The sequence below is a fragment of the Pundamilia nyererei genome, unplaced genomic scaffold (genome assembly GCF_000239375.1).
Source record: "Pundamilia nyererei isolate P.nyererei 1_Seehausen unplaced genomic scaffold, PunNye1.0 scaffold00245, whole genome shotgun sequence".
Classification (NCBI taxonomy): Eukaryota; Metazoa; Chordata; class Actinopteri; order Cichliformes; family Cichlidae; genus Pundamilia; species Pundamilia nyererei.
In genome coordinates, this window is record NW_005187646.1 from 532,857 (window position 1) to 545,272 (window position 12,416).

At 43.7% G+C, this 12,416-nt stretch overlaps 1 protein-coding gene across 1 annotated transcript in view; it reads right to left on the bottom strand.

Moving 5' to 3' along the window:
- LOC102214292 (sodium/potassium-transporting ATPase subunit alpha-1) overlaps positions 1–12,416 on the bottom strand; it is a 26,704-nt gene that overhangs the window by 675 nt on the left and 13,613 nt on the right. Inside the window, exons 4-22 of the mRNA XM_005749449.2 lie at positions 9,736–9,837; positions 9,511–9,612; positions 9,212–9,325; positions 8,816–8,950; positions 8,191–8,308; positions 7,848–8,116; positions 7,460–7,768; positions 5,410–5,544; positions 5,049–5,241; positions 4,786–4,961; positions 4,551–4,687; positions 4,011–4,161; positions 2,791–2,959; positions 2,546–2,700; positions 2,275–2,398; positions 1,292–1,437; positions 1,081–1,211; positions 279–380; positions 48–139 (exon numbers count right to left, since the gene is read on the bottom strand). Coding sequence (XP_005749506.1) covers positions 48–139; positions 279–380; positions 1,081–1,211; positions 1,292–1,437; positions 2,275–2,398; positions 2,546–2,700; positions 2,791–2,959; positions 4,011–4,161; positions 4,551–4,687; positions 4,786–4,961; positions 5,049–5,241; positions 5,410–5,544; positions 7,460–7,768; positions 7,848–8,116; positions 8,191–8,308; positions 8,816–8,950; positions 9,212–9,325; positions 9,511–9,612; positions 9,736–9,837 — 2,860 coding nt within the window. The remainder of the gene's footprint in view (positions 1–47; positions 140–278; positions 381–1,080; positions 1,212–1,291; positions 1,438–2,274; positions 2,399–2,545; positions 2,701–2,790; positions 2,960–4,010; positions 4,162–4,550; positions 4,688–4,785; positions 4,962–5,048; positions 5,242–5,409; positions 5,545–7,459; positions 7,769–7,847; positions 8,117–8,190; positions 8,309–8,815; positions 8,951–9,211; positions 9,326–9,510; positions 9,613–9,735; positions 9,838–12,416) is intronic.

Genomic DNA, 12,416 nt, shown 5'->3' on the forward strand with positions numbered 1-12,416 from the left:
CACACACACACTAAAAAGGATAATAAAGGCATGGATTCTGGACTCACCTCCTGGGCTGCGTCTGAGGATCAGCTTACGGATTTCATCATAGATAAAGATAAGCAGGGAATAGGGGAAGGCGCAGAACCACCAGTTGGGCCTGGAAACGCACACAAACACAAAAGAAGATGAGAAACTGATCCAGAGCCCCAGGTCTGGATGAACGACATGTGGTAAGTAAACCAGATTAGAGTCCGTAAAGTACTTATTGGTGGTTTCTGGGGGAGGGCTTTACTTACTTAAGAGGATACATTCTGAGGGCAACATCCATGCCTGGGCAGTAGGAGAGGAAGGCAGCCAGAGCGGTCTCCTCAAACAGTCCAAAGATCAGGATCTTGTTCCTGAAAGAGCAACAGAAATAAATCAGGCTGAATATTTATAGTTTTATATGGTTTTATTGTCTTTGTGCCGGGATGCTGCAGTGGACACACACATTAAATATGACCAGAGCTCCACAAGTTCTTAATATGGTTATGTCAGGCTCACAGACTTCAATTGTGACCATAGAACTGGTTTAAACTTTGTTTGTGGTGGCCAATCACAAGGAAGTTGACTGAAAAGTAAGGACTGCCTTTAAGACTGCTTGTTTTAGACAGTGGCTGACCTGAGATGCACCTTCATCCAGTCTATAATAATAATTTATTTAAAAAAAGAAAAAAAAGGAGAAAAGACTTTTGAACTGTGAGATGGGCAAAGCTACTCCAGTCAAGTCCATGAATAACAATGTGGCACTTGAAATGATGAGAATAGCTTCCCTTTAAACAACTGACACTGATCTGAGCGACCGATGCAAACCACAGCCGGAGTGCTTTTTAAATTAAGTATATCCTTCTTAGAGCCCAGAATATATGCAGAGGTTAGCTGGAGTTCTTCCCAGAGAAAGAGCACTGCTACTGCAATGTGGATAAATAAGCATGACATTAAAGGTGGCAGCTGTTTCAGGACCATTTCAGAATGAAATATCCACGGCTAAGTTCAAGCAGAGGTGACGGAGAACAGTGATGCGCCTCCGCATTCACAAATGGAGGGTGTTTTACTCACTTCATGCCCTGCTGGAAGACTGAGTTCCTCCTGGTCTTGCAGATGATCAGATCGGCCCACTGCACGATGACGATGCTGACGAAGAAGGCCGTGTGGCAGGTGAACTCCACGATCTTCCTCTGCTCGTAAGTCTGATGGAGAACACATCGTTTGCATCAGCTGATGATGGAACAAACTGTTACTTGAGGTCTTCCTTACAAATGTTACTCACCCACTGCTGTCCATAGCTGTCCTCCAGGTCATTGATGTACTTGTTATCCCAGGAAACTCTGATCCCCACCAGGGTGGCCGGCAGGAAGCCGTTTTCAGCCAAGATCACAAAGTAGGTGAAGAAGCCTGCCAGAGCCTGGATCATACCTGCAAGAGGGAATGATCATTATATCAGACACTTCATAACATTCTGATGTTTTAATACTAAAATGATGAATACATGCAGTTAATTTGTGTGAAATTAAACTGGAATCAATCATTTATTGATTAAACAGATCAGCTTTGTGCTCTTTCGGAAAAAACGAGACGAATGAGAACGTCGCCGTCTGAGTCGGTGAATATGTTTATCCAGTCCTTTGGGTAATTTTCTGGATCAAACCATTTGTCAATGGGTGAGTAATTAAGTAAATAAATCTGATTAACCAGTCTTTGAGGCATTAACGACTTAGAATAAAAATTACAAGTCGACTAAATTTCATTTTAAAATCATTATCCATGAGATGAATAATCCATAAAAAGATGCTGTGATACTTTAGATGTCTGGCAAGATGCACTGATCATCATCAGATATTCAAAGCCTCCTTAATGCAAACCCCCAAAACAGTTATATCATGTTTTTAAAACAGTAAGGAGGGTGAGAAATTTGTTTGAGTCTATAACGCTCTTATAAGGAAGTTCAAAAATGGTCAGAGGGGTCAGGTTTATTTCTGGCTTCATTACCGAAGAGGGAAACATCAAAAGCCCGAGGCAGTGCCCTGTCATCACTCAGACATACAACACGCATACACTTCAACTCTCTATCACTACAGGACTATTTATGGTGCATGCCTCTCTTCTTGTTATCTTGCTCCACCCAGACACTGAGCTGCCCTCTTAGAAAGACAGAAAGAAAGAAAAAAAATCTAGCAGAGATCCATGTCTAGAAAATGTCATTTCAGTGGGCAATTTCCAGAATTCGCATTCAAGTCGAGGCCATCTGTTTACCGATTTGTCCATAGGCTATACTGATGAGCCTCTCGTTCACCAGCTTGTCTGTTTTGGGGTTTCTGGGCTGTCTCTTCATGATGTCGCTCTCAGCCGCTTCATAAGCCAGGGAGATGGCAGGGACCTGAGAGGCAGCACGCAGCACCAATCAACAAAACAAAAAGCACCAAAAAACATAAAAGTTCAAGTTCCTTGTTTTTCAAATAACTTAAAAATCATACAACTGAGCGATGAATCCCTAACCGGCAGCAGAAAAAAAAAAAAACACTACCATGTCAGTTCCCAGATCAATACAGAGGATGGTGACGGTTCCCAGGGGCAGAGGGATGTTGGCGATGATGAAGAGGAGGAAGGGAGTGATCTCAGGGATGTTACTGGTCAGAGTGTAGGCGATGGACTTCTTCAAGTTGTCAAAGATCAGACGGCCTGATGAGACCAAAGCAAATTTGTTGTATTCATAAATGCTCCTACTACTTACACACAAGTAAGCTAGTGTCAATTTGTACAATCTGTTACCCTCTTCCACTCCAGTGACAATGGAGGCAAAGTTATCGTCCAGCAGGATCATGTCGGCAGCCTGCTTGGAGACGTCGGATCCAGCGATGCCCATGGCGACACCAATGTCCGCTTTTTTCAGAGCTGGAGAGTCGTTCACGCCATCACCTGTCACGGCCACAATGGCTCCCTGCACACAAGACGGTGCCAAAGTCAAATTAAACAGAACAGAAGGGGAAAGGCGACGTTCTTTCTTTCAAATGACATTACATCGTGTGACACAATCTCCTGCCTTGTGAAAGAAAAGCCTCAAAAGGTTTCAGGGAAACTCCCATTTTTGTATTTGACAGCTGTGATAAAAGTGACAAAGAGACATAAATGTGGAATCAGTGGAGGAAGATTCGCCGCTACAGTGTTACGTGTGACAAGGCTTTGGAAGGCTATTCGGTGGCTGTGTTGGATGCCAACAGGGGCAAAAAACAAACAAACAAAAAGCAAAAGCCTGTGGGATTTCCTTCATTAAAAAATAAATTAAAAAAAGGTGAGTGCCTCAATTATTTGTCACATTAGCTCCACACAGTGTTATTATTAGGCCTCCCACTTGAGCTAATGAACAGCGCACCAAGCATATTTTTGAGATTTATTAAACGTTGACAAAGAAAGAAGCTGACAGTTCAATTATTTATAGCCAAACGTGCATCAGTAAACTACCAGATCTATATTTCACTGCACCTGATGTGGCAAATAATGGCTATTAAAGCGTTGAGATGAGAGACGTGTTTGAAACGTTACAGTCATAACAGTCTGCTAAACGCCGCCCTGCAAATAGCCGTGAAGAGTCTGTGACGCAGAGTTGTTTACCGAAACCCTTGATCGGACATTATAAACAGGAATTATTTTAATAAATATCTCCATAGTCAGAGTCCACGTACAACTTTGAGAGTTTTCCCCCGCTTACTGATGCGCTCAGATATTCATGCACATGGTTGAGCTCACAGCTTGACAGATGTTGGCGCTCAATTATTCAGCCAACTTGATAAATCAGACCAAAGCAGCAATCATAACCAACCACTGGGAGAAATTCACAGATGCATTTACATGACAAAGCAAAGGCAGGTGCTGTGTTTGCCAAACTAAAAAACACGAGCACAAACGCTGCAGGTGTTTGTGCGAGCAGGACGGTCTGCTCCACAGCACAGGTGAAAGCACTGTGCCACATTTTCACATTTGTTTTGCTATACCTGTCTCTGGCAGCCCTCCACAATGATCAGCTTCTGTTGTGGCGAGGTTCTGGCGAAGACGATCTCCGTGTGGTACTTCAAGATGTCGTCGAGCTGCTCTGGGGTCAGATCCTTCAGGTCACCACCGTGAACGACGCAGGCCTTGGCATCTCTGTGGGGAAAAATGACATTCATACTTAATGTTCTGAGGGTGGAAATTATAATAGATAATGGCCGAAACACCCAATGAATCCAAGGTCCACTACTGATAATATGTCCCAAATCTTAATATGATAACCTAGATTAGATCTCAAATCCCCTCCAAAAATTGCAGATTAGCTTGGGTAAAAAACCAAAAGTTGAGGCATAAAACGATGTGTGCTGCTGGTAAAGTTTCTGGGATGCCTTTCCTCATAACAGCCATCCCTCAAGATTCTCGCCATTTAAAGCAATGCATTGTCAGGGACACATCTAGTCCTTTTGCTGAATGTAACAGCCACATTTAAAAAGAAAAAGGGACCAAGAATGTGGCCATGAGGTAACCCCACAGAAAGTTGGTACCTTGGATTGACTTCGTTGATCGGGATGTTCAAACGTGCAGCAATGTCTTCAACAGTCTCGTTGCCCTCAGAGATGATACCCACACCTTTAGCGATGGCCTTAGCTGTGATTGGATGATCACCTGTTACCATGATCACCTAGAACGAGGGAAGTTTGTGCTGATAAGTCCAATAAGTCAACACTCTCATTTATGAAGTCTAAATGTCTGCTTTGAATGTGATCTCCGCATGCATACCTTGATTCCAGCACTCCTGCATTTACCCACGGCATCGGGCACAGCAGCACGAGGAGGGTCAATCATGGACATGAGGCCGATGAAGCACAGGTTCTCAGTGGGGAAGTTCACCTCGTCGGTATCAAAAGCAAAGTCCTCTGGGAACTGCTCATCAGGCAGGTGATAATGGCAGAAACCTAGATTGGACACGAGGTGGTCATTTAGGTTTCAACTCAGTATTATGAATTCAGAAATTTAAACCCCCAGCAGCCACAGAGCCTCACCCAGCACTCTCTCTCCCAGACCTCCCAGCTCGAGGTACGCATTCTGGAAAGAGTCTTTCATCTCGTCATCCAGAGGCTGCTCTTTGCCCTGCATCATTATGGTGGAGCAGCGGTCCAGAATTCTCTCTGGAGCTCCTTTCATGACCAGCAGGTGCTTGGACTCTCCTTCACAGGAATTCTTGTGGATGGAAAGCTATGAGCACAGAACAAAAAAAAAACAGGAACAAATTTTTAAAAAACTGTTGCTTTTTTTTGCACAGTTATGAACCCAACTTGCAATTAAGATAATCTAATATTGTAGATTTCATGTACATGACAATAAATGTGACATTTCATAATGCACTGCATACTTTTGCCATACCTGGTACTTGTTAGTGGAGTTGAAAGGGATCTCAGCAATTTTGGGGGTTTTCTCCCTCATTTCTTGGACTGAGCCACAGCAGAGTTCAATGCACTTCAGCAGAGCCGACTCAGAGGCATCACCAGCCACATCTCTCTGGATGATGAAGATAAAATGGGGAAAAGAATCTTAAGTAGATTATCAAACTATTCAACTGGGTTACCAAATTACTGTACGGAGAGTTTAGAAAATTGTTCTCTGTTAAATTTACTTTGGAATAAGGCATAGCACAAGAAACAAAATGCCCGTTATAATTTTTCTTCCCATTGTAATAATAGGCCTTGATGAAAACCAACCCCATGTTTACCCTTGCCTCATTCTTGTAACAGTGACAGACAGGAAAATAATGAGCAGTGAAAGAACATGACTGATAATTATACAAGTGATACCAGCCAGATGCTTGCAGCTGATTAACACACACACACACACATATATATGTGCACACTCAAGACACCCACACAGTAATGGGTTATGGACTCGTGGGGGAAAAGTCTTGGAGCCAAGAGACCTCGTGTGTGTGTGTGTGTGTGTGTGTGTGTGTGTTACACAGTAATTATGTAGTTACATGTGTGTGTGCGTGTGTATGTGTTTATGTGAGCCACTGCAGTGGGAGTTATGTGAAGGAAAACAAGCCGGTCTGTCTAAGAGGAAAACATCTCAGCAGGGGTAAAAATAAATAAAAGCCCAATAACAGAATTGGACCCCTGTTAGAAGGTTCAAAATCATTCATAAACAGAATACTGTAGAGCTGGATATGAAGATATGATTTTTAAGACCGATAACTTGGTGATTTAAATGTTCAACATATCGGCCTTTTTTTCTTTTTTTCCAATTTTGCCACACACGGAACAAACAGATCTTCTCCAACTTGTTAGGTTTATTTATATTGATGATAATGACAGTGCAGTTCCATAATAATCTAGTTTTATTGTTACAACAAGTCAAGGATTACTTGTTCATGCTGTCCGGCTCTCCTCGGATCAGTTGGCAGATATGCCAACGGGGAAGTTGCAAAGTCCCTTCTGGTAGACAAATGTCACCATATCAACACTGATTACACCATTAAAGGCCGTTTCTCCCTTCTATTCTTAGAATTTTGATTTATTTGCCATTATAAACAGCAAATATCAGTCATCGACTTACTGCCAATATATCAGTTGGGTTTTAATTGCCATTGTGAGCACTGGGATAAAAGCATGATTATGACTGTCATACTTTTGTAGCTATTGCCCAAATGGGCTACCAGCTGTGTCTCATATCAGTCGGGCTCTACAAAAATAAAGGTTGTTTACCAGAGTTTAATCTGCAACCCCTCCCCCAACTGATGAATGCTGTGAAGTGTCATGTGGGCCTGTATTTAAAAGGGGGCTTTTATCATAGGCTTTACAGGATTCTTTGGTCAGTAGCACGCCACAGAAATTATCAGTGGATCTCCCAGCTAAGTCAGCCCACTGGAAACACCAACACAAAGTACTGAAGCTTTGACACTCTTGATAAATATGTCCTAAACTGCTTTATCATGAAACATAGACAAAAGCTGCAGCATCATTACATTTCCTTTCATAGAACCGAGCCGGTCTCTTGTCCTTTGTTAGGATATTTAGAGAGGCATTCACGCAACCGCACAGGTGTTACAAACACTGGGAATGAAGTGAACAACATTAGAGGATAAAAACCAAACAATAGGGCAGAGGAACACTTGTGTTTTTCAAATCATTTGAAAAAAGGGCATATTCAAATTTAGATAATGAGTCAGCAGTACTGGAGTTTTAAATCCTGCCCACATAATGAGCACACAAACCAAAAGCTTACAACAACAGAAAAACATTTCTTGCTGTTGAACAAAGGATTTAAGAGCACACAGGCTTCTGTTTTTAGCTCTTAAAGCTAATCATTTCCTAAAATACATAAACACATACACAATTCATGCAGGGGAAAAAGAAAAATCCCAAGAATGACTCAATTTGATTCCAATTATCCAAATAAACAGAAGGACAGGTGAAAGGCCTACCTTTAGAATGGGAACGTTGCTCTGCTCAGCCAGGAAGACGGCGCGGTTGCAGAGTCCGGCGATTCTAGCCAGAGAGGCCCACGTGGCAGAGCTCCTGTCAAAAGAGGTACCGCTCTGGTTCTCAGTGGTGTCGGCCTCATGGATCTGGTTGTCAAACCACATGTGGGCCACAGTCATTCTGTTCTGGGTCAGGGTGCCAGTCTTGTCGGAGCAGATGGTGGAGGTGGAGCCCAGCGTCTCGACAGCTTCCAAGTTCTTTACCAGGCAGTTCTTCTTGGCCATACGCTTAGCAGTCAGAGTCAGACACACCTACAGAGGAGAATGCTTGGGTCAGCCAACTGTTTGAGAACCACTGGATCTTTAAGACACATGAAACATCTGGACTCACAGTGACAGTAGCGAGGAGACCTTCTGGCACATTGGCGACAATGATGCCAATGAGGAAGATGACGGCCTCGAGCCAGGTGTACCCAAGGATGAGGGAAAGGATGAAAAAGGACATGCCGAGGAAGACTGCCACACCAGTGATGATGTGGATGAAGTGCTCAATCTCGATTGAGATTGGGGTGCGTCCGACTTCAAGTCCCGAGGCTAGCGTGGCGATACGACCCATGACGGTACGATCTCCAGTGCTGATCACGATACCACGGGCAGTTCCTGTCGCAGGGATAAGATCATTAAATAAAAAACAATAAAACATTAGCTTCATTGTTCATTCTGTGTCATTATACCTTCAACACAGTTGGTCGAGAAGAAAGCAATGTTCCTCGTCTCCAATGGGTTCTCGTTGGAGAAATCAGGAGTACGAGTCTGGGGCTCTGATTCACCAGTCAGCGACGAATTGTCCACCTGAGTGGAAACAACACAACAAACATATGGTAACATCTGCCTTTAGTTAAATAAAGATCACTGAAAGGGTCTTGACTTCAGGTTTGGGACCCAAAACGGGTCAGCGATTTGCTTTTTTGTTTTCCATAACAAAATAAGTGCCTGTTACTTAATGAGGCACAAGTCAAGTAACTAAAATAGTGACTTCAAAGGAAGAGTCAGAGAGGGTAATTTGGTTCTTCATGCTCTACTTCACAATCACATGGCAATCTGATAATGAAGTGTTAAAAATACAAACAGAGTGCATGACATTGTTTGAAATCCACAATAAAAACAGAATTAATTGGTCACAGCGAGCCTGGATTTTATGAAAGGAAGCACTATTTTTAGAGGGACATTTCAGGAGCTTCGAATCACTAACAAGCACTGAACTGAAGGATTAAAAGGTTTCCCCTGGATGATACTGATGAGAAATTGTTTGTTAAAAATGAAATAGAGGCAGATATAAATAACTTATGGAGCGCCCACCTTACAGCCGTGGGCGGAGATGATTCTCAGGTCGGCAGGGATCCTGTCACCACCTTTCACCTCCACTAAATCACCAACCACCACATCCTCAGCGTTGATGCTCTTCTTCTCACCGTCACGAACAACCAGGGCTTGCTATGAGAGAAGAGAAATGAGAGAAACAGATGCTGATGTGAGACAAATGGAGTCGGGTGAACGTCCAAATCCGTTTCAGCTGATTTCAGAATGCACTGTGTGATTTAACAGGCATGAGACTGAGACGTCCCTCTCTGCTGCTCAAAAATAATAAACACAATAATAATCACTGTGACAACACTGCTTTCAGTGTAATGTAATCCATCAGCAGGGGTCTCATTAGGATAGCAAGAAAAAAAAAGGCTCAAATGTAATAGGCACCTGTGGGACCAGGTTCTTGAAGGAGTCCATGATCTTGGAGCTCTTGGCTTCTTGGTAGTAGGAGAAGCAACCAGTGATGATGACGACAGCAGAAAGCACAACACCCAGGTATAACTGAATGGCAAAAACAGCGAGTTCAGACTTTTCCCCAGCAGTTCCTTTCTTATCCAACTTAGCTTCCTTTATTCTGTTAAGCTTCTGAAGGTAAATCCTATTAGGAATAAGTGTCTAGCATTGCCTGCTTTATGATGTTAAACTGGCTGAAATCATTTTCCACACAGTTAAGGACTGTAGCTTACATTATCATTCGCAGGTTCCTCCTCCATTGCAGCCTGGATACTATAGGCCAGGAAACAGAGGATGGCACCAGTCCACAGAAGCATGGAGAAACCACCAAACATCTGAAGGAAAAACGAGAACAGGACTTGCCTTTTAACTCACGAACTTTATGAAACTTGTGTCACAATTTAACGTCGACGCCGAACCCCCTGACAATCTCCAAACAAGGAAGATTTTGAAGTCACCTGTTTGCAGAATTTGACCCACTCTGGGGTGGTTGGAGGAGGAGTGAGGGCGTTGGGTCCATCACGGGCCAGGATCTCAGCAGCCTTCTCACTGGTCAACCCCTGACATGAGAAAATACCGAAACAGAATGTTATAAAAATGCGCCAAGCTGACACGCAAGAGAGCTTGGACAACGATGTCTGCCTTTAAATGTCTTCATCACCATTTCCCAACCAGGGACAAATACACACACTGCCAGATATTTAAGCCCAGGGGGGACGGTAGGTGCTACTAGTTGCCTGGAAACACATCATCAACAGGAAAAAAAAAAAAAAAAAACCTACACAAAAAACAACAACAACAGGGCCATCTACTTCATCAACAGGTAGGAGGAAGATGAAGAAGTGAAGATGAGAGGAGTGAAAGATGAGGCAAATGGGATCATATGAAATCAGGGCAGAGGGGCGTCTGTGGCTAATAAATTATTCACAGCTGCTTTAGACGCATGCATGCGCACGCATGCATAGCTCGGAGACCCCAGTTAGAGGCACTGATTAACTACTCTCCTTGATCCCTCCTGTATGACCAGGAGCACATTTGCATGAGGAGAAGGGGGCCGTTTGGAGGGTGCGACTGAGATGGCAGTGGCTGGAGACTGGGGGAGTGTCTTTAAGACAGGAGTGTGCATTACAGTTCATGCATTAAAGCCAGTGTATGAATTATACAATACAGTCGTCATGCCACTGGGCTAATACCAAGAAAGTTAAGTGCATTTCAAAGGAGCTTGCAAAGAAAAGCGTCTGGACTTCTTTAAGTTGCTTGAAGACGTTTCACCTCTCAGCCGAGAAGCTTCTTCAATTCTAAGGTCAAATGGTGGAGAGTCCCAGATATAAACCTAGTGGGAGTGACCCCCCACAGAGGGACAAAAGGACCCCCTGATGATCCTCTAATCGCCTGAGCCAAGGTGTGAAACTGGGCATGGGTCCCAATCAGCCAGAGTTTCAGGTGAGCTCATTGTGAAACCTGGCCCCACCTTATCATGCGAATTCCTGAGGTCAGATGGCCCAGGATGTGGGACTCTCCACCATTTGACCTTAGAACTGAAGAAGCTTCTCGGATGAGAGGTGAAACGTCTTCAAGCAACTTGGGGCGACCGTGGCTCAGGGGGTTGGGAATCGTATCTGTAACCGGAAGGTCGCCGGTTCGATCCCCTGGCTCTCTGTCCTGGTCGTTGTGTCCTTGGGCAAGACACTTTACCCTATTTGCCTACTGGTGTTGGCCAGAGGGGCCGATGGCCCCTTTCTCACTCACTATGTATTAACAGACCTCTCTGCATTAAATCATATCTGTTATTAACCTCTGTCTCTCTTCCACAGCATGTCTTTTATCCTGTCTTCCTTCTCTCACCCCAACCGGTCGCAGCAGATGGCCGCCCCTCCCTGAGCCTGGTTCTGCCGGAGGTTTCTTCCTGTTAAAAGGGAGTTTTTCCTTCCCACTGTTGCCAAAGTGCTTGCTCATAGGGGGTCATATGATTGTTGGGTTTTTTTCTCTGTATCTATGAAGCGCCTTGAGGCGACTTATGTTGTGATTTGGCGCTATATAAATAAAATTGAATTGAAAATTGAAATTGAATTGAATTGATGGCGCGAAATGGCAGCCTCGCTTCTGTCAGTCTGCCCCAGGGTAGCTGTGGCTACAACCGTAGCTTGCCTCCACCAGTGTATGAATGCGAGAGTGAATGAATAGTGGCATTGTAAAGCGCTTTGGGTGCCTTGAAAAGCGCTATATAAATCCATTATTATTATTATTATTATAAAGAAGTCCAGACGCTTTTCTTTGCAAGCTCCTTTGACTACGATGACCTGGATGACTGAGAACCTTCACAGACTTAAGTGCATTTCCTTTTACACAGTGGCATGTGAGGTTCTGCACTGCAGGGTCTGTCACAATAAAAACAAGAGCTTTTCAATTTACAGTTATGACAAGGTGGGAACATACCTGAACTCCGCTTCCTCCAAATGATCGACAGCAAAGATTTTAAAACTTGATTCAACTCTCTTTGTCACAGTTCAATTTCCATTGCTATTCCTCTTTGTCCCACTGTTTTTCAATTAAAGGTTTAGCTTAATGCAGTCAACTTAAAAGTGAGGTCTAGGAAGCAGAGGGCTGCAAAATATTTTCTCTAAAAATCATAATATTCTGTTCTAAAGAGTCCTCTTTATAGATGGGGGGGTCATTTATACCAGTAAAATTAGTATATTGCGACCATCACTCCCTCCCACGTTATTTTTGGACCTGCATAATCTCTGATATGCCTCATCAATCTGTCATGAACAGCAAACCATCCCTGCTACTGCATAGCTTGGCTAATCCAGCTAGCCAGCTGGCGAGCACAGGCAAATATTTTAGCCAGTCCACAGCATCAAGTGACGCAGCTAAAAACTGGTATTAGGATTATGACTGGGCGGAGGGCTCTCTCCACTGGAAGTGTTCCCTGGGCCCCCAGAAGTCTCTTGAACCCTCCTGGCTGAAACACACGAACAGAGCCTGAAGATGAAGTAGCAGCCTCGACAACCCTTCGTCACGCGAGCACAGATCGCTCCCCTTTTTAAACAAAGTCTCGTGTTTAATTCATCCGAGCACCATTAATCATTCATGTGCCGAATGTCAGCTGTCAGACCGAAGAGGGGAAAAAAAAAAA